The sequence below is a fragment of the Leopardus geoffroyi genome, chromosome B3 (genome assembly GCF_018350155.1).
Source record: "Leopardus geoffroyi isolate Oge1 chromosome B3, O.geoffroyi_Oge1_pat1.0, whole genome shotgun sequence".
In the NCBI taxonomy this organism is placed as follows: domain Eukaryota; kingdom Metazoa; phylum Chordata; class Mammalia; order Carnivora; family Felidae; genus Leopardus; species Leopardus geoffroyi.
Window position 1 is genome coordinate 98,219,778 of NC_059337.1, and position 19,356 is coordinate 98,239,133.

The 19,356-nt window shown below is 39.3% G+C and overlaps 1 protein-coding gene across 3 annotated transcripts in view; it reads right to left on the reverse strand.

Moving 5' to 3' along the window:
• L2HGDH (L-2-hydroxyglutarate dehydrogenase) overlaps positions 1–19,345 on the reverse strand; it is a 46,033-nt gene extending 26,688 nt beyond the window's left edge. The window contains exons 1-5 of one of the 3 annotated variants that reach the window (XM_045450917.1): positions 19,096–19,342; positions 15,243–15,358; positions 14,362–14,513; positions 7,710–7,841; positions 337–499 (exon numbers count right to left, since the gene is read on the reverse strand). In XM_045450917.1, the coding sequence (XP_045306873.1) occupies positions 337–499; positions 7,710–7,841; positions 14,362–14,513; positions 15,243–15,358; positions 19,096–19,235 (703 nt within the window). In that variant the 5' untranslated portion in view covers positions 19,236–19,342. Of the gene's footprint in view, positions 1–336; positions 500–7,709; positions 7,842–14,361; positions 14,514–15,242; positions 15,359–19,095 lie in introns of all 3 variants that reach the window. The other 2 variants (XM_045450918.1, XM_045450919.1) reach the window with 2 other exon arrangements.
• Between the last annotated feature and the right edge of the window lie 11 nt (positions 19,346–19,356).

Sequence of the window (19,356 nt, forward strand, 5' to 3'; positions counted from 1 at the left end):
TTAATAAGCATCCCCAAGGAATTTTGACTGTAATCTACAAAATAAGCAAGTGTCTGGGGGCTGGTTTTCCATTAACAGCCTTGGCAGCTCAGGTTTTAGCGCCAATCAGAAGTGTCCAATCAGTGACAAATTCTATCAGCACAAGACTCACCAGAAGCCCCAGTTCTCCCACGTCCAATCTCACACTCATCCCTTCTGCACATGCATCCAGCTTTGCACCCTACTTTAGCCTAGTTCCTAGAGGCCCTCCCACCAGCACCACGCCAGCCAAAACTAGTTCCAAGTTGGTTCAGAAGTCAATACTAGTATTCAGAAGAAAAGACAAGGATGGCTTACCATCTTTACTTCTTGAAGGACTTTCTTTAGCCAATTCAATATCTTTTACTTCAAAATTGGTCAAGACAAAGCCACCTGCTTCTTGGAAATCATTGGCAAACGACAAAGCCACCTGCCGATAGTCCACAATGCCAGTGTATGGACAATCAATAGCCATTAGACCCTGAGATAGGTTTATGAAAAAGTCAAGATAATACAATTAAAAATCATTGAGGATAGTTGTTCAATAAATTTTATTTGCGGCTGAACTTTTTTACTGTTAACTTTGATGGATCACATGTATTATCATTTCTTGCCAAAAATTCAGTGCCTAAATTTGATACTGAATAAAGTGTCTAGTAAATAAAGAAATAATACTAGCTAAGTAAGAAAATCTCTATACTTAGGAAATAACTCTCCTCTAGGGAAGTTAATTTTGCTGGGCTCTTCTGGCTGCTACAATGAGTTTTTCAGTTTTTTTTTTTTTTTTTTTAATTTTTTTTTTTTTCAACGTTTATTTATTTTTGGGACAGAGAGAGACAGAGCATGAACGGGGGAGGGGCAGAGAGAGAGGGAGACACAGAATCGGAAACAGGCTCCAGGCTCCGAGCCATCAGCCCAGAGCCTGACGCGGGGCTCGAACTCACGGACCGCGAGATCGTGACCTGGCTGAAGTCGGACGCTTAACCGACTGCGCCACCCAGGCGCCCCGAGTTTTTCAGTTTTATTCATCCCTCACCATATCTGATAGTGAGTCAAATTCGGAGTCAAATTCTGTATCACCATATGATTGTTTTAAACAAACTCCACTGAGATTTTCCCATGCACATTCAGTTCTAGCTTTTTACAACATTTGCAGAGCATTGATTTAATTTGCTGCAGACTCTTACCTTCAAGACTACAAATGCTGAATGGAGATTTTATGTAGTTAATGCAAACTTTCACTTCAGGTAATATAAGAAATTAATAGCCTGAGTATTTTGTTGTTGTTTTGTGGGGTTTGTTTTTGTTTTGCCACTCAAAACATGCTTAAACCCTACAGATGAATGGTCTACAATCATACTTGTTTAACTTTTTCAACAAATGCTGAATGTGTATTGGCCTTTTCTAATTCTTAAGAATAAGAATAGAGGGGCACCTGAATGGCTCGGTTGGTTGAGTGTCTGACTTTTGATTTCGGCTCTGGTCATGATCCTGGGTTCATGGGATTGAGCCCTGCACTGGGCTCCACGCTGAGCGTGGAGCCTGCTTAGGATTCTCGCTCCCTCCCTCTGCCCCTCTCCGTGACTTGCACACCCTCTCTCTCTCTAAAATAAACTTAAAAAGAAAAAGAATAAGAACAGAATTTCACATACCAAGTATTGACTAGATTTTGGTGGATCCTTGGGAATAGCATCATTTTCTGTTGCCTTACTGTGTATGTGAGTGTATCAGTTCTGCTAATCAACTTTCCTAAGAGGGTGGTAGCCTGGTTCCTGGTACAACTAATGCCGAGAAGCTGAGTGTGACTGGTTAAGGCTGCCATTCCCTTGTCTGGCCAGCAGGGAACTGGTGTTGTTGCAGTTTTACAATAATATCTGATAGTATTACTTTAAATATCTTATTCTTATAGTCAGTCCCACTGCAACTCCAATACATTTACTTGCTTAGCCTTTAAAAGCTTTTAACTTTGCTACCCATCCCTGACCATTAATTCCAAATGTCCAGATCACACCAGGGGGAAAAGGCACATAAAACACACAACAGTCTCCTGTCACGAATTGAAAGCAACATTTGGCAAACTTTATTCTTGCTTCCAGAATATGAGATCATTTGCCAAACACAAAAATCATTCCTTCTGTCTCAATGTAGTAGATACAAGTTTAAGATTTTTATATTAGACCTTATATTGCCTGACCACTTCCAAATTCACAAGTCAATAGTTATAATCCAACTTCAAACTATAAACAATATTTAGGGTACAATACCCTTGGAAAAATTACCTTAGGATAATACCAAGAGTTTAGTCACAAAAACTCAATTTGCATAAACGACATGACAAATAAGATAACAGAGGGACAAAAACATGCTGTAAAAGTGCTTCATATCAATAGTTTTTTAGAAACCCAAATATCTTCCTTATTCATCTTATTTTCCTATTACCCAATACAATGCCTGACACACAGAAGGCACTCAAACATTTACTGAATGAACTTCTGAGGACTGTCTTTAAACATACTAGATATTCCCCCTTCTCTACCTTCCCTTAAAGGTCTCCCTTCTTTTCTTTTTCTAGTCTCGGTTTTGCTCCTCCTCATGAGATGTCGGTGTGCCCCACTCTACGTAAATGTTGGGGGAAGGTAAGGTGGAGTGAGTCACTGCTGCTAAGCAATCCAATACCCTGGCGCAGGATGGGACTGGTGGACAGGCTGGCTGTCAGCTAGGGGGCTGGGCATGCACCATACAGGTTAGCAGGTCAGAGCTTGAAATCTGAGGCCACTGCAGGTCAGGTGGCTGGAAAAGAACCAGGCAAGCAGGACACAGAAATTTGGGAGTTGGAAGTCAGTCAGGAGGAGAGAGGAACAGATGAATGTGTGGTTGACCAACAGTGTTTAAGAAAGGGCAGCAAGATCAGGAAAGCTAAGGTCACAGTGAGCAATCAGGATTTGCCCAGACAGAGAATTGGCAAGAGCTATCCTCCAAAGTCAAAGTTTACAAAGGCATTTAAAAATTTTCTAAGATGGAGGCACCTGGGTGGCTCAGTCAGTTAAGTATCCACTTCGGCTCAGGTCATGATTTCGTGGTTTTTGAGTTTGGACCCCATATCAGGCTCTGTGCTGACAGCTCAGAGCCTCGAACCTGCTTAGGATTCTGTGACTTCCTCTCTCTCTGCCCTTCCCAACCCCTCTCTGTCTGTCAAAAATAAATAAGCATTAAAAAAAAAAATTTTCGAGGGGCGCCTGGGTGGCGCAGTCGGTTAAGCGTCCGACTTCAGCCAGGTCACGATCTCGCGGTCCGTGAGTTCGAGCCCCGCGTCGGGCTCTGGGCTGATGGCTCGGAGCCTGGAGCCTGTTTCCGATTCTGTGTCTCCCTCTCTCTCTGCCCCTCCCCCGTTCATGCTCTGTCTCTCTCTGTCCCAAAAATAAATAAACGTTGAAAAAAAAAAAAATTAAAAAAAAAATTTTTTTTCGAGATGCTCCCCTTGGGGGTATTTGGTATTTAATTTTTTTTTTTTTTTTTTTTTGGGAGAGCGTGGGCCAGGGGCAGAGAGAATCCCACGCAGGCTCCACACTGCCAGTGCAGAGCTCGATGTGGGGCTCAAACCCACAAATCGAGAGATCATAACCTGAGCCAAAGTCAGACACTTAACCAATTAAGCCACCCAGGTGCCCCTATTTAATCTCCTTCTTAAAGAGACCTGGTCCAAAAAGAGACCTATTAAAGCTGCCCTGATAGATTTTTTCTTTGTGGAGAGGCTGGAAGAAACAGATATGACCCCATACCATAGAAATCTTGCCCACGAGTCCTGGTAGTAGCATAGGGTTGAAGGACAAGGGAGAAATTCACTCGAGACCTTTCTGAAATAACCAGACTGTATTTTCCACTATACATTGCCACCATGAAATATATCTAGGCACAGATAATTACAATGTGCCATTATATAAAGTGTCAGATAATGCTAATGTGGCATTATATAAAGTATCAGTTCTGCAGAGGCCGCAGAGAAAAGCAAGATGTACCTCCTTTATAAGTTACACTCCTTACTTATCTTTCAAGTGAAGGTTCACCTAAAGAATGCTTTCTTAAACTCCTGGATGAAGCTAAAAGCTTTTCTGTACATCGATATAAACCGAATATCAGTTCTATCAAAATACTTATCACTGTATTAAAATTACATCTTCTGCTACACTGTAACTTTCTTTAGTTTGACCACCATTTCTTCCTCATCTTCTTATCTGTAGTACCTACCATAGTATTTGGCATTTAGTAAAGAAGAAAATGTTGGTGGAACTGAATAGAAGAAATACCAATTCTGAATCAGATCTGGGGGCAGGGGACTCTTTAGAAGCTGTGTGACTTTGGCAAAGTAATTGAATCACTTTATTCATTTTTAAGACAAAAAATACATGTAGATATGTAATTTGATGATCTATGTACACATAGCTCATCTACCTCATTCTGAGACCCGTAAAGATCACATGATCGGGGCATAGCACAATATCCAGACTCATCTTTAACCTTATGATGTGTGAAAGCTGGTTTCTTTCTTTCTTTTTTTTTTTTTTTAGACAGAACTCTTTAAATTTTTTTTAACATTTATTTATTTTTGAGAGGCAGAGCGTGAACAAGGGAGAAGCAGAGAGAGAGAGAGAGAGAGAGGGAAACACAGAATCTGAAGCAGCCTCCAGGCTCTGAGCTGTCAGCACAGAGCCCAAAGCAAGGCTCAAACTCAAGAACCATGAGATCATGACCTGAGTGGAATTCCAACACTTAACTGACTGAGCCATCCAGGAGCCCCAAGAGAACCATGTATTTAAACCCAACTTCAACTATACAACTAAAGATAACTTCAGGGGAAAAAAATCTATTTCTACCTTGTCTTTTTTGCAGAAAAGATTTGAAGCAGCTTGTGAAAACAAACAAGGAACACAAAACAATATATACTAGAGGTGCCTGGGTGGTTCAGTTGGTTGAGCATCCTCCCAGCTCTTGATTTCAACTCAGGTCATGATCCCACTGCATCGGGCACCTCAATGGAGCTTGCTTAAGATTCTCTCTCTCCCCCCTGCCCTTCTCCCCCACTCATGCGTGCTCTCTCTAAAATAAAAACAAAAAAAACAGGGGCCACTGGGTGGCTCAGTCAGTTAAGTGTCTGACTTTGACTCAGGTCATGATCTCAGGATTTGTGAGTTCAAGCCCCACATCAGGCTCTCCGCTGTCAGCACAGAGCCTGCTTCAGATCCTCTGTGCCCTTCTCTCTCTGCCCCTCCCCCACTTGTTCACTCTCTCTTTCTCAAAAATGGGTAAACATTTAAAAACAATTTTTTAAAAACAACTGACACTAGCATTACATATTGAGCCAGCTAAGTATATGAATTGGAAAGAAAGAATTATTTGCAGACAGAATTACTGTCAATAGAAAATCCAAAAAAGAATAAAATAAACTATAGACAAACTACGAGAATATGTGAATTTAACAACTAAGATGTATGCAAGGTCAAAAATCAATTATATTTTCATACATTTGCAACATACAAGTAGAACATGAACTTTAAGTAACAATAGGATTTATGAGAGTATCAAAAACATCAAATACTTAGAAATGAAACTAAGAGATATGAAAGACCTCTGCACTGAAAATTATAACACATTTTTGCAATGAATTAAAGAAGATACAGATAAATGGGTGGATCTACTATGTGGATGGATTGGAAGATTAAATACTGTGAAGATATAAATTGCCTCCAATGGCCCTACAGATTCAATGCCATCTCAATTAAAATCACAAAAGGTTACCTTGTGGAGTTTAGCAAATTAATTCTAAAATGTATATAGAAATACAAAGATCCAAGAACAGCCATGACAATGTTGAAGAACAAAACTAAAGAAATTACTGTACCAGGTATTTCAGCCTACTAAAAAGCTATGGTAATTAAGATATTATGGTAGTGGTAAAACAAGAGACAATGTAACAGAACAGAGTCCAGACATAGAGCCCACACATACAGTCACCTGATATCACAAAGGTAAGACTGCAGTGCAATGCGGAAATAATGGTCTTTTTGATAAACTGTGCTGGGTCATTTGGGTATCCATATGGAAAAAAAAATGTATCTTGACCTCTACCTTCATACAATGGACTATTAATAGTACAGCAAGGAAACTTATAACTACAGTTATAAACTTATAACTAAGTTCACTCAAAAATGAGCATATACTACATGATTCCACTTAAATACAATTCAAACCTGTGATGTAAGAAGCGAGGATAGTGTTTACTCTTAAGAGAAAGGTAGTGATAGAGGGGGCTTGAGGAGAATACCGCGAGGCTGGTAATGTTCTGCTGTTTATGAAAGTTCACCAAGCTGTACATTTATGATTGTTATATGTTATGATTAAATGAAAAAAAGTCCAAAAAATCAAGGCAGAGAGGAAATGAGAGTAGAAAGATATAAGGAAATGAAGAAGGAAGTTAAGACATAAAAATAAAAACGTATGCTTAAGGACCTAAATATCTGGCAGGAGTGGGGCACAAATGTGTCTCTCAGCTTCCTGGCAGTCAAGACATACACAACAACACAATCAATGAAATGATTCAGTGTTTGTAAGATAAAAACAAGCCAACTGTGCTCAGAAAGAACACAATTATTCTTAGAAATGAAGTTTGAGGAAAATTTCTCCTGAGGGTTTTCAGAGAGAGAGATGTTGGGTAACAAAATGAACAACCTATGTCCTTGACCCCATCCTAACAGTAGAGGCCACGGTGTCACAATGACCTTCTCCTTAGGCTGACGCCATAAAACCAAAGAACAATTCAAGGAGAGTAATTTGGGATAGAGGAGTAGCATGGGGAGAGACAAACAGTGCAGTGAAGGTGTGCCACTGTGTATGGGAATAAGTGGTCTACCTATCCTTCAGGATACTGCTCATAAATTGTGTTTTTATTTCCCATACACCAAGCTTTTGATAAGCATCGCCCGGCGTGAGTTCAAAGTCACATTCTCTAGGACTGGTACCTAGAGTCCTGCTATTGTACATGGTCAATAAAATGGAGGGGGCGGGCAGAACAGGAGGTAACAGCCATTCGTTAGAACAGTTAGTAGAACTGGGGGTTGGACTGATAGCCTCTGAAAGACTATCAAAGAAAGTCAATATGCAGAGTAACTATTAAAATATTATTCATGTCTCTTTCCTAAAGAAAAGATCTGTTCTCCCCATAGCATGTTCTAAGCAAGATACTCTACAACCTACCCTTCACACTCATGGATAACGTAGCTACCCTCCTCAAAAATTTTCAGTGGCTCCCCATGCCTACTAATTTCAAAGCTATTAGCAGGAATATCAGGCCTTTTACACACACACCTAATCCTGCCTTTCTAGTCACATCTATTGTCTCTCCCTACATATCCTAGGATTCAACCATACCTCACTGTTCAATGCTTTCCCAATATGCCATTTGGTCTCAGACCTCCTCTTGCCTTTGTTTATGTTCTTCAGATTTGGTATTTTCTCACAAAGAAAGAAGAAATCAGGTGTTCAGTTTATGGCAAGCCCTCTTGTGTCTGTCACCTCACTGTCACAGAAGCAGTAATTCATGCCTCCTATAAATTCACCCTCAGCCTCCATGTCACAGTACTGAGCCCTAAACAAAAATGTCCCCGTGAGCATGTACATAGAGTTAGTGAATCACTTACCCTACAATATGGCTCCTTCTTTTTTATATCCTCCTGTTGGATTAGCCTTAAGCCCTGGACACCATTCTGCCGGCCTCTCTCATATAAGGCCTGAAGTCTGGGAATTTCTTCTTGTTCAACAGCTACTATAAGCTTCAAAAAAAAAAAAAAAAAAACAAAAACAAAAACCAAAAAACAAAACAAAACAAAAAAGATAAAGAATATGGATAGAGTTAAACATATAGCTTTTATTAGCTATAAAAGTCAACAGAAAATCATACATTATTGCATGATTCAAATTCAGTTGATTTTTATCTACTTCTCTCTTTCTTCATGACCTCAATTTCCTCCTCCACTGAAAAAAGTTATCTTAAGAAAACTGCATTAAAACAAATTTTCCCCAAAAGTTAGATGTAGCCTCAATCTCCCCTTCTGCTATCATGGTTGCTACATGAATCTTGGCCACAGCAACTGTTATCAATATCACTCCCTCAATCCCAAAGAGTGAGAAGCACAGGTGGCTTTGTCTTTACAATTAAAATACAAAAACATAAACAAAAAACAGAACAAACAGAAAAACAGAATGGCCTTCTTCTTTTTATAAGAGAATGTAAAATACCCATATATCAGAAAGACAGTGGTATTCAGTATAATGGATATCACTAACAGAAAAACTATTCACTTTATTTCCTAGAATAAAGTATATTATAAAATATTTACTAATGCATTCTACTGCAGAGGGGAAAAAAAACAGTAAATTAATCAACTTTACTTAGGATTCTTTTTCATTTTATTTCTAGGCAAAGTATCTTTTTGAAGTAGTTTCTTCCTTAATTAACAGCTACTAGAAAAGAAAAGCAGAGATGCATATTCACAGGTACGTTAAGATTCACAAATTGCTATTTCACAGCAAGAAGTCACCATAATTTCATGAGATTATACTTTTAATCAAGGCATAAAGGTTATTTAAATCAACAAATAATTAACCTCAAAAATAAAAGTGGAATCAAAGGACACTATCAAGAAAGAGAAAAGACAACCCATAGAACGACGGAAAATATTCACAAATTACACAGATGTATGGCAAATTAGATAATCCAAATGAAATGGAAATGTTCATAGAAAAACACAAACTTCTAAAACTAACTCAAGAAGAAAAAGAATCTGAATACATCTGTAACAAGTAAAGAGATTGAATTAGTAACTTTAAAACTTCCCATAAAGAAAAGCTCAGGCCCAAGGGCTTTACACATGAATGATACCCTATGTTTAAAGAAAAATTAATACCAATTCTGCATAAACTCTTTCAAAAAACAGGAGAGGAGGGGCGCCTGGGTGGCTCGGTCAGTTAAGCTTCCGACTTCAGCTCAGGTCATGATCTCACAGCCCATGAGTTCAATGTCGGCCTGGAGCCTACTTCAGATTCTGGGTCTCCTACTCTCTGCCCCTCCCCTGCTTATACTCTGTCTCCCCCCACCTCAAAACAAACAAACAAACAAACAAACAACAAAACACAGAAGAGGAGGGAATACGTCCTAACTAATTCTATGAGGCCAGTATTAGCCGGATACCCAAACCAAACACAGATATCAAAAGAAAATAAAACTGCAGACCAGTGACCCATATAAATATTGATGCAAAAATCCTGAACACAATAGTAAACTGAGTGAAGTAACATAAAAAAACTATACACTGTGACCAAGTGGGATTTATTACAGGAGGTAAGATCAATTTAACATCCAAAAGTCAATTAATGTAATATACCATATTAATAGAATATAAAAACAACATGATTGCCTCAACAAAAGTGAAAAGATGAGACAGAAAATCCAACACCATTCCATGATAAAAAAAACAAAACAACACTTAACAAACTTGGGGCACCTGGCTGGCTCAGTTGGTAGAGCATGCGACTCTTGTTCCCAGGGTTGTGGGTTTGAGCTCCATGTTGGGTGTAGAGACTACTTAATAAAAATCTTAGGGGCGCCTGGGTGGCTCAGTCGGTTAAGCGGCCGACTTCGGCTCAGGTCATGATCTCATGGTCAGTGAGTTCAAGCCCCGCGTCGGGCTCTGTGCTGACAGCTCAGAGCCTGAAGCCTGTTTCAGATTCTGTGTCTCCCTCTCTCTGACCCTCCCCCGTTCATGCTCTCTCTCTCTCTCAAAAATAAATAAACGTAAAAAAAATTTTTTTTTTAAATAAAAATCTTAAACAACAAAACAAAACTATCAATAAAAAAGAACTCCCTCAATCTTATAAGGGGCATTTGCAGAAAACCTACAGCTAGCATCATACTTAATAGTGAAAGATTGAATGCTTTCTCTCTAATCAGCAACAATACAAGGATGTCCATTTTCACTACTTCTATTCAACACTGTATTTGTGATCCTACCTGTGGAAATTAGGCAAGAAGAAAAAAAAAAAAAAATATATATATATATATATATATATATATATGGTATCCAAACTGAAAAAGAAGTAAAATTATCTTATTTGCAGATGGCATGATCCTGGATATAGAAAATCGTAAGGAATCCACACACAAAGAAACTATAATGAGTTTAGCAAAGCTGCAAGAAAAAAGAACAATATATAAAAAATCATATTCTATACATTAGCAATGAATAATTCAAAATGAAATTAAGAAAACATTTCTCACAAAAGCATCAAAAAGAATAAAATACTAAGGAATAAATTTTGCAAAAAAAATGCAAGACCTGTACACTGAAAAATACAAAACATTGTTGAAAGAAATTAAAGAAGATCTAAAAAAAAAAAAAAAAATGGGAAGACATTCCCATGCTCATGGTTTGCAAGATTTAATATTGTTAAGATGGCAATACTCCCCAAATTGATCTATAGATTCAACACAACCTCTATCAAAATTCTAGCTGCTTTTTTGGAGAAACTGACTAACCCTAAAACTCATATGGAAATGCAAAGGACCCAGAAGAGTCAAAATAATCCTGAAAAAAGGACAAAGTTAGAGGACTCACACTTCCTGATTTCAAAATATAATAAAGAGCCACAATAATCAAGATACTACGGTATTGGCATAAAGATCGATGTACATCAATGAAATAGAATTGAGAATCCTAAATATACCATCCTACATTTATGCTCAACTAACTTTTGATAAAGGTGTCAAAACAATCTTTTGATTGTTAGAATCAACAGAAAGAACGGTCTTTTCAATAAATGGTACTGAGACAACTGCGTAGCTACATGCAAAAGAATGAATTTGAGCCCCTTCCTCACACTATGTGCCAAAATCAATTTAAAGTGATCATATACTGTAAGTATGGGTACAGGGCTGGGGTAAGGGGCTCTGCTTCTAGTGGCAGAGTCTGGGGAAGGAGCAGGAGGCCAGCTGTGAAGGTGGTAAGCCCCTGAAATAGCCAAAGAAGCAGGCCAAGGAAATGAACTAGGAAGATAAGGCATTCAAGCAGAAACAAAAAGAGAAGAAACTCAGGGGGCTAAAAGTGAAGGCTGTGGGAAACAATCTTCTGGCCACAGTTGGAATTAAGAAATGTGGCAAAAAAAAAAAGTTGTTCCTTGTGCCTGAGTCCTGAGGCAGTGGTGATCTTTAATTCCATTCTTGTTTAAACATTTGGATTATCTGCCATAGTATCTGTTGCCACCTACAGCTAGAATAAAGTGCCATCTTGGACCCTGCTGTATGTTTAAGAATACATTTTTGTAAAAATAAAAAATCCTGGGGCGCCTGGGTGTCTCAGTCGGTTAAGCGGCCAATTTCGGCTCAGGTCATGATCTCGCGGTTTGTGAGTTCGAGCTCTGCGTCGGGCTCTGTGATGACAGCTCAGAGCCTGGAGCCTGCTTCGGATTCTGTGTCTGGCTCTCTCTCTCTGTCCCTCCCCGGCTCACGCTCTGTCTCCTCTGTCTCAAAAATGAATAAAACATTAAAAAAATATTAAAAAAAAAATAAAAAATAAAAAATCTTACAGTGGCTCATCTTCTCTTTAGTTCTTCTCACTCAGCCATTCCTACCTTAGCTCTGAAGTCAGAGTAAACCCAGCCCAGGATCTTGCCAAAGTCTGTTCTTCAATCTTTGATCTACCTCAAATTCTGTCCCACCTGGAGTTAAATCAACTCAATTGGGGGGAAAAAAGTGATCATAGATCTAAATGTCAAAGCTAAGGATACAATAAAACTCTTAGAAATGTAGGAGTAATTTTTCATGATCTAAGGGTAGGCAATGATTTCTTAGATATGACACAAAAAGCATAAGCAACAAAAGAAAAAAGGTAACTGGACTTCATCAAAATTAAAAGCTTCTGTGCTTCAAAGTATATCATCAAGAAAGTAAAAAAAAAAACAACTACAGAATAGGAAAAAATATTTAGTAACAGTTAAAATATTACCATTACTATTATTACTACCATTACTATTATTACTATTTTATTTTATACATAAAAATATTTCAGTATTTTAGTAGTATTTTAGTAAATATCATATAGCTGATAAGGGACTGTATCAAGAATATATAAAGAACACATATAGCTCAAGAATAAAGACAACTCAATTTTTAAATGGGCAAAAGATCTGAATAGACATTTCTCCAAAGAAGATAACTGAATGGCCAATAAGCATGTTGAAAAGATGTTCAACACCATTAATTACTAGGGAAATGCAAATCAAAACCATATTGACATACCACTTCACACCTACTAGGATGGCTAAAAGACACAATAACAGGTGTTGGCAAGGATGTGGAGATACGGAAATCCTCATTACTGATGGCAATTTAAAATAGTGTGGAACTTTGGGGCACATGAGTGGCTCAATCAGTTAAGTGTCTGACTTCAGCTCTGGTCATGATCTTGTGGTTCACGAGTTTGAGCCCCACATCAGGCTCTGTGCTGACAGCTCAGCACCTGGAGTCTGCCTCAGATTCTGTGTCTCCTTCTCTCTCTGCCTCTCCCCAGCTCGTACTCTGTCTCTCCCCGACTTATACTCTCTGTCTCTCAAAAATAAATAAAAATCATTTTTAAAAATGTTTAAAAATAAAATAAAATAGTGTGGAACTTTAAAAAAAAAGTTTGGCCGTTCCTCGACATGTTAAACTTGGAGTTGCCATATGACCTGAGAATTTCACTCCTAGGTATGTATCTGAGAGAAATGAAAATACAGGTCCGTACAGCCAACAGGCACATGAAAAGATGCTCAACGTCACTCCTCATCAGGGAAATACAAATCAAAACCACACTGAAATACCACCTCACGCTGGTCAGAGTGGCTAAAATGAACAAACCAGGAGACTATAGATGCTGGCAAGGATGTGGAGAAATGGGAACCCTCTCGCACTGTTAGCAGGAATGCAAACTGGTGCAGCTTCTCTGGAAGACAGTGTGGAGGTTCCTCAAAAAATTAAAAATAGACCTACCCTATGACCCAGCAATAGCACTGCTAGAAATTTACCCAAAGGATACAAGAGTGCTGATGCATAGGGGCACTTGTACCCCAATGTTTATAGCAGCACTCTCAACAATAGCCAAATTATGGAAAGAGCCTAAATGTCCATCAACTGATGAATGGATTAAGAAGTTGTGGTTTATATATACAATGGAATACTACTTGGCACTGAGAAAGAATGAAATCTGCCCTTTTGTAGCAACGTGGATGGAACTGGAGAGTGTTATGCTAAGTGAAATAAGTCAGGCAGAGAAAAGACAGATACCATATGTTTTCACTCATAGGTGGATCCTGAGAAACTTCACAGAAGACCAGGGGGGGAGGTGAAGGGGGGAAAAAAAAAAAGTTACAGAGAGAGAAGGAGGCAAACCATAAGAGCCTCTTAAATACTGAGAACAAACTGAGGGTTGATGGGGGGTTGGGGGAGAGGGGAAAGTGGGTGATGGGCATTCAGGAGTGCACCTGTTGAGATGAGCACTGGGTGTTGTATGGAAACCAATTTGACAATAAATTATATATTAAAAAAAATACAGGTCCATACAAAAAAAGTGTACATAAATGTCCATAGCAGCATTATACATAATAGTCTAATAGCAGTGTTCATAATAGTCAAATATGGGAACAACCTAAATGTCCGTCAACTGATAAATACGTAAATAAAATGTGGTATAGCTGCGCAATGGATTATAAAAAGGAATAAAGTACTGATTCATGCCATAAGATAAATGAAGCTTGAGAACATTATGCTAAGTAAAAGAAGCCAGTCACAAAAGACAACATATTGTAGGATTCTATTTATAGGAAACTTCCAGAATAGGCAAATCCACAGAGACAGAAAGTATATTAGTGGTTGCCAGGAGCCGGGGAAAGGTAGGAATAGGAAGTGAGAGGTATAGGCAATGACTGTTAATGCATAAAGGTTTCTTTCTGAGGTAATGTACATGTTCTAAAATCAGACAGTGGTGACAGCTGCATGATTTTATGAATATACTAAAAACCAAATTGAACACTTCAATAAAAGGGTGAATTGTATGGCATACTGTATATAAATTATATGTCAATAAAACTGTTATTTTTTAAATTACGTGGAGTTAGTCATACCACTTTTTCTAAAGTTATTTTCTAACATTAGACTTTGAAAATTACATAAAGAGAGAAAAGCCATTTTTTTAAATTCAACATTAAACATTGCTAAGAAAATGCTAGTTATAAGTAAGTCAAGGCTGTAGTAAAATGCCTTACCTTACCACATTGCTTGTAGGAAATTCCTTTTTGCTTACAATACTCATAGATGAGGGCTGCACCTTGTACACATAATTTAGCTTTTAGAGATTCAGGTTTATAATAAATTCCACTATGTATGACACCACTGTTATGTCCAGTCTGGTGAATAGCTACCGGACAAGAGAAACAGGATAAGAGAAACTATACAAAGTATACAAAAGCTACAAAGTGGAGGAACAAACAAAGTTGAAGTTAGTAGAGACCACATTATTGAAAATTCTGCCTGGGTTTGTTCCTATAGGCAGGACACTGGTAACTTCTTCTAGTAGCCATCCCTGGTGTCCATGCCACATCCCCCCAGGCCATCTTTCACTTCAGTTACAACTTTGATGCACAAACCCACTCCTCACTACTAGCAAACTTTGGTGCACAAACCCAACTCTCCCTGCTGGCAAACCCACTATAGCTCTGGGTATTCCGCCCCAGGGCCTTTTCTAATGTGACAGGAGGGGAGAGGGAGAAGATTACAACTCAATGTCCCCAGGGGCAATCCTCAGCCAGTAGAAACACAAGCTGATGGAAAAATGAGCACAATCCTTGGAAATGTTTATGTTGCTCCTCAGAGGTCCCAGAGGAATCAAGCTCACAATTGCAACCTTGATTATGTACCCTCCTGTGGCTTTTCTTCCTTCCAGGCTTACTCTCCACACTCCTCACTTCTGCCTCCTAAACAACATCTCAAATAAATCACCTCTACTCAAGTTCTGGTCCCAGGCTCTGCTTTATGAAGAACCCAAACTAAGGTACTAATAATGACATTCAACATGAAAGATGCAGAACTGAAATAATGAGCAGGTATTCAGGTTAAGCCCAAAGAGCAACACTGGTAATATACATACCCAAATCTTTCTCCTTTTCCAGAACACCAATGGAAAGTGCTGGATGTCGCAGGATGAGTGCTCTGGCAGAGGCAAGGCCCACAATTCCGCCACCAATAACGACTACATCAAATGAGCTTTAAGAGAAAGTCACCTTTAAAGTATTTTACTTTACATGTTTACAGTAGATCTCATCAAATTTCGTGTGCATAATTTTCATCAAACTATTAATTTGTAATCATTACAATCAAATATTTATTGGGCTTTATGACATTGTCTTCTTAAACGAAAAAGCCTTTAAGAATTACATGCAGGGGCGCCTGGGTGGCGCAGTCGGTTAAGCGTCCGACTTCAGCCAGGTCACGATCTCGCGGTCCGTGAGTTCGAGCCCCGCATCAGGCTCTGGGCTGATGGCTCAGAGCCTGGAGCCTGTTTCCGATTCTGTGTCTCCCTCTCTCTCTGCCCCTCCCCCGTTCATGCTCTGTCTCTCTCTGTCCCAAAAATAAATAAACGTTGAAAAAAAAAAAAAAAAAAAAAGAATTACATGCATTGCTGGGTCAGTAATACAAGCTGCCACACCCAGCAGGCAGGGTAACTAGTTCCCAAGCCTCTCTCAATCTCACCCTCCACGGCACTCCGCCTGGGCAGAGTGTTTACTCTGTGTTAAGCATCACACTCTTCTCTACCAACTATTCATTTAAAACTCAAGTGCAGTATTCTTGAGGATAAACCAACACATTAGGTCTTTAAGACTTAGGTCCTTCAAGACACTCAAGTCTTCAGTGTGCAAGAACTTTTTTCTACTGAGAAGGAAACAGCCAGTGAGAATTTCAAACCTTAGGGAAATAACTGATCCAGAAATAGGCTTACAGCCACAATTTTAGCCATGATAAATCTGGATTATACAACCATTTCAAAGATTAGGAAGGGCATGTATAGTCTATCTAATTCAGTAATGAGAAGCAGAAAAAGATTACCTTTAGCACCTACCTCATGCCCAACATATCTACTTTTGTAAGCATATGGCTAATCTTGCTTTTTCTATATCCCATCTATTTCACCTCCTCCTGCATTAAATTATTTTGATGCAAATCCTAAACAGCATCTGTAAATATTTCAATATGTTATTTCTAAAAGGCTTCTTTAAAACATGCACACAATACCAGTATTCTAATTTTTAAAAATTTACAATAAATGTATTATATCATCAAATATTCACCATAAAACTTTTAGAAGAAAACAAAGTTAAAAACCTTTGGGATCTAGGGCTAAGTGAAGAGAAGACACCAAAAGCATGATCCATATAAGGAAAACTGACAAACTGGACTTCATCAAAATTAAAAATTTTGTTCTGCAAAACATTTTGTTAAGGGGGTAAGAAGACAACCAACAAGTTGGTTGCAAGCCACATATCTGACAAAAGTCTCCTATCTAGAATATATAAAGAACTCCCACATAAGCCATTTTGAAAATGTGCAAAAGATAAGAACAAATTTCATCAAAGAGGATAGATCTACAGATGGAAAATAAGCACACGAAAAGATGTTCACTACCATTAATGACTAGGGAAATGCAAATTAAAACTACAATAAGATGTCACTACACTCCTCTTAGAATGGCTAAAATTTAAAAAGTGGTAACACCAAATGCTGGTGAGAATGAGGAGGAACTGGATCACTCACACACTGCTGGTAGGAATGTGAAATCGTACAGCCACCCTGGAAAAAGAGTATAGCAGTTTCTTAAGAAACTAAACATTTATCTTTGCCGTTGTGTAACACACTCCACTCAAGTCAGATAATTGGTTTAGGCCTTGACATTGGCACAACCTCCTTTGTTCTGTTCTCACTCGTACATAGGAAAAACAGATCTTTGGGCTTATATCTTACCCAAGTTGGGCCACATCATTGATCTCCCACTCTTCCTCAGGTCATTCTTTGGATTGTTGAAGATCTCCCACTTAAAGGATATAATGGTCTCTTTTTGAGTCCCAAACATGGACTCCACTCATCTCAAGTCTTTCTGTAAGGGAAATTCTAATATTCAGAACCTGGATCCCAGGTGCATGACTTCATGTTTTATACTTCCTTGGGAACCTCTGGTGTACTCTTCTTTTATAAACCAATACTCAGTATTTCTCAACGGATATTCCTTTTATGGCCCTATATTAAAAGCCATGCCTACAATGAAAATAAAAAACTAAGCATGTGCTAACTAAATATGTCTTAGCAACTACACCCTTGGGCATTTATCTCAGAAAAATAAAAACTGATGTTCATACAAAAACCTGTATATAAACGTCACAGCAGCTGTATTCATAAGAGCCCCAAATTATAAACAGTTCAGATGTCCTTCAACTGGTGAATGGTTAAACAAACTGTAATACAACCATATGATGAAATATTACTCAACAACTAAAAGGAAACTGCTGTCAATATAGGCAACACCGTGGATGAATCTCAAAGACGTTATGCTGTGTGAAAAAAGCCAATCTCAAAAGGTTATATACTGTGTAATTCTACTTATAAAATATTCTCAAAATGACAAAATTTTACAGCTAGAGACTAGATTAGTGATTGCCAAGGGTTAGGAAGGGTGAAGAGATGGTATGTGAATATAAAGGGATTGGTAACATAAGAGATATCTTTGTGGTGTATTTTGTGATGACAGTTACACAAAGCAGCATGATTAAATTGCATAGAAACACACACACAAATGAGTGCATCTAAAAACTGATGAAATCTGAACACGGTCTGTGTCATACCAATGTCAATTTCCTAGTTTTGATATTGTACTATAGTTAGGGAAGACGCTATCATTGGGGTAAACTGGCTGAAGGTTACCTAAAATCTGTATTTTCGCAATTTCCTGTGGGTCTAGAATTATTTCAAAATAAAAAGTATACACAAAACCCTCACTAACTCTACCTTGTTTCCTTAAGAAAAGCATTCCCAAAATAACTGTCTACATACCCCCACTATGAATCACAAATCCTATACCACTCTAATCCTCCAAATTAACACACAGCAGCCAGTCAACTTTTGAAACCTCAACATTTAAGCACTCCCTCTTCTTAAAAGCCCTCTAAGTCTCCCAATTCCTTTAGAATAAAGTTCAATGTGTAGTTAAAATCAAATCAAATCTCTGCTGTGATGTAGCCTGTCTCCAGTATCATGCCACACCATCTCTATTCCACTAAGCTCCAGCCACATTCAATTTGCCCACCTTCTACTTCCCAAAATATCCAAGAACTTTCCAGCTTTAATGCCTTAGCATAAGCCATTTCCTTCAGAGAGAGCAGAGAAACACCGTGGTTTCTAATGTGACCTCCAAACTTCAAATCACAGGACACTTACTTGTGCAGGTTTTGACTAGTAACTGAACTGCTTCTCACAGGGCAACTCTATGCAGTGTTTGCCAGGAACTGACTGATTTAAGAATGGTTTCAAATCATCCAAGCAACATCAGGGATGCCAGCTAATAAACAGTTTCTTTGATTGCTTAGTGTGATGGGTCCTTTAACCCTTAAAACGACCACCTACGGGGGAGACTAGGCTCCTACTCACAACTGAGCCTTTAAGAAGCTTAAGTAACCCACGCAAGAATTGAAAGGGAAGTGGAGGGTAGTACTGAAAACCAGAACTGCTCTAGAGCTCCACTCAACACCGCCTTATTCTTTTCATCCGTCACACAAACACAACCAGTGAATCCTACAGGTAACTCCTGGGATCCGAGGTTGCAGCCAGGGCTCCACAGGACCCCACCTTCACTCACGCCCGGGGCAGGGAAGTAGAGTAGGGGCAGAGGTCCAGCAAGAGGCACCTCCGAGAGAAGCGGTCGCACAGGCGGCGAGGGCAGGCCAGCGGCTACTCACCGGGTGCTAGCTGGGCGGCCACCTTGGCACAGCGGCCAGGACCTCCCCGGCGCCGGCCGGCCTGCAGAGGAGAACCCCCCGGGGAAACCTCCGAGGGCCGGGCCGCAGGCACCGCGGATATAGCGCAGTGCGGGGACCATCGCCTGCGCCCCTCCCCCGTCTTCCCTCAGCCCCCAGAGGTGGTCCCTCGAGCCGGACGCTGCGGGGCTCTCGGCGCTGTCTAATCCCGCCTCCCACTCAGGGGCCAATGGAGCACGTGTC